The 1,217-nt window shown below is 51.9% G+C and overlaps 1 protein-coding gene across 1 annotated transcript; it reads right to left on the bottom strand.

Moving 5' to 3' along the window:
* Window positions 1–578: 578 nt before the first annotated feature.
* LOC108367727 (uncharacterized) lies at window positions 579–1,053 on the bottom strand (the record flags this gene model as incomplete). Its single annotated transcript, XM_017622415.1, has 2 exons — window positions 579–942; window positions 981–1,053. Coding segments are annotated over 2 exons (411 nt in total), but the record flags the coding sequence as incomplete, so codon positions are not given.
* Window positions 1,054–1,217: the final 164 nt, after the last annotated feature.

Genomic DNA, 1,217 nt, shown 5'->3' on the forward strand with positions numbered 1-1,217 from the left:
TTCTACATGCTGCCATGGCACAAACCAGATTTGCCCCCATTCTTCAGTTTATCAGGTTTGACGATAAATCAACACCTGCTGAAAGAAAATCGACAGATAAGCTAGCACGCTACTTGAGGCTTGGAAATTTTGAGTAGAAAGTTGTAAGAAACTCTTCTAGCTATTCGAAGATATTACAGTGAGGAACCAGTCAAAACCATAAAACTACGGGCAGTCGCGACGTATAAACGTCATATTTTTGAATTTGTACAATATGTGTGTATTGTAACGAAGCGTTTTCCTATTAAGGCCCCGATGCTTCTGTTTTCTATGCTGGGGTATACTCGCCGTGCCCAGGGTCCGTTACAATAAATTTATATTGTGGAGCCTTTGCAAATAGTACTTTATTTAATTGCTGCTTATTCTCTATCACGTGGAAATTCTTAACATTACAAACATAATATCATTAACGGGACGTAAATTCCTAACGGTGCTATTCTATCGGCGCTGCTGTATCGCCGCTCTGTCGCTGTGCGACGTCGGCGCTCTGCTTCTGTGCGACGTCGGTGCCCTGCTACCAGGCGCTGCTGTGTCGGCGCTTTGCTAGTATGTGACGTCGGCGTTACTATGCCGGCCCTCTGCTTCTGTGCGATGTCGGCGCTCTGCTATGCCAGCGCACTGTTATCCCACGATCGGGCGTCGCTGTCGCGCGTGTTCGCGGTGGACTGTGGCGTGGCGGCGCTCTACCCTTGAATAGCCAAGCCTTGTGTAGTCGCCTATCCACAAGTCGAGCGCTATTCGTTTGTAGCTGTGCGTTCACGACCACAGCTCCGTTACTGACGCGTAGACTGCTGGCGCTCCCCGTTGGAGCGCGGCTGCCGGGTGACTTCGGCGCTTCTCCGTTAGTGCGCGGCTGCTGGGTGACTTCGGCGCTTCTCCGTTGGTGCGCGGCTGCTGGGTGACTTCGGCGCTTCTCCGTTGGTGCGCGGCTGCTGGGTGACTTCGGCGTTGTGCTGGTGGGCGAACTGGCGTCGCCGTCGGCTGACTCACGGTGTACTGCGAAGTGGCGGCACTCTACCCTTGAATAGACAAGCCTTGTTTAGTCGCCTATAAACAAGTCGTGCGCTATTCGTTTGTAGCTGTGCCTTCACGACCACAGCTCAGTGCTGACTGCCTCGTATGTTTCTGTGTCACTTCTGTTATAGCTGGTGTTCTTCGTGTTGCTGAGTTGTGTGGCT

The sequence above is a fragment of the Rhagoletis zephyria genome, unplaced genomic scaffold (genome assembly GCF_001687245.7).
Source record: "Rhagoletis zephyria isolate East Lansing unplaced genomic scaffold, Rhagoletis_zephyria_1.1 Rzeph_scaffold_02792, whole genome shotgun sequence".
Lineage (NCBI taxonomy): Eukaryota > Metazoa > Arthropoda > Insecta > Diptera > Tephritidae > Rhagoletis > Rhagoletis zephyria.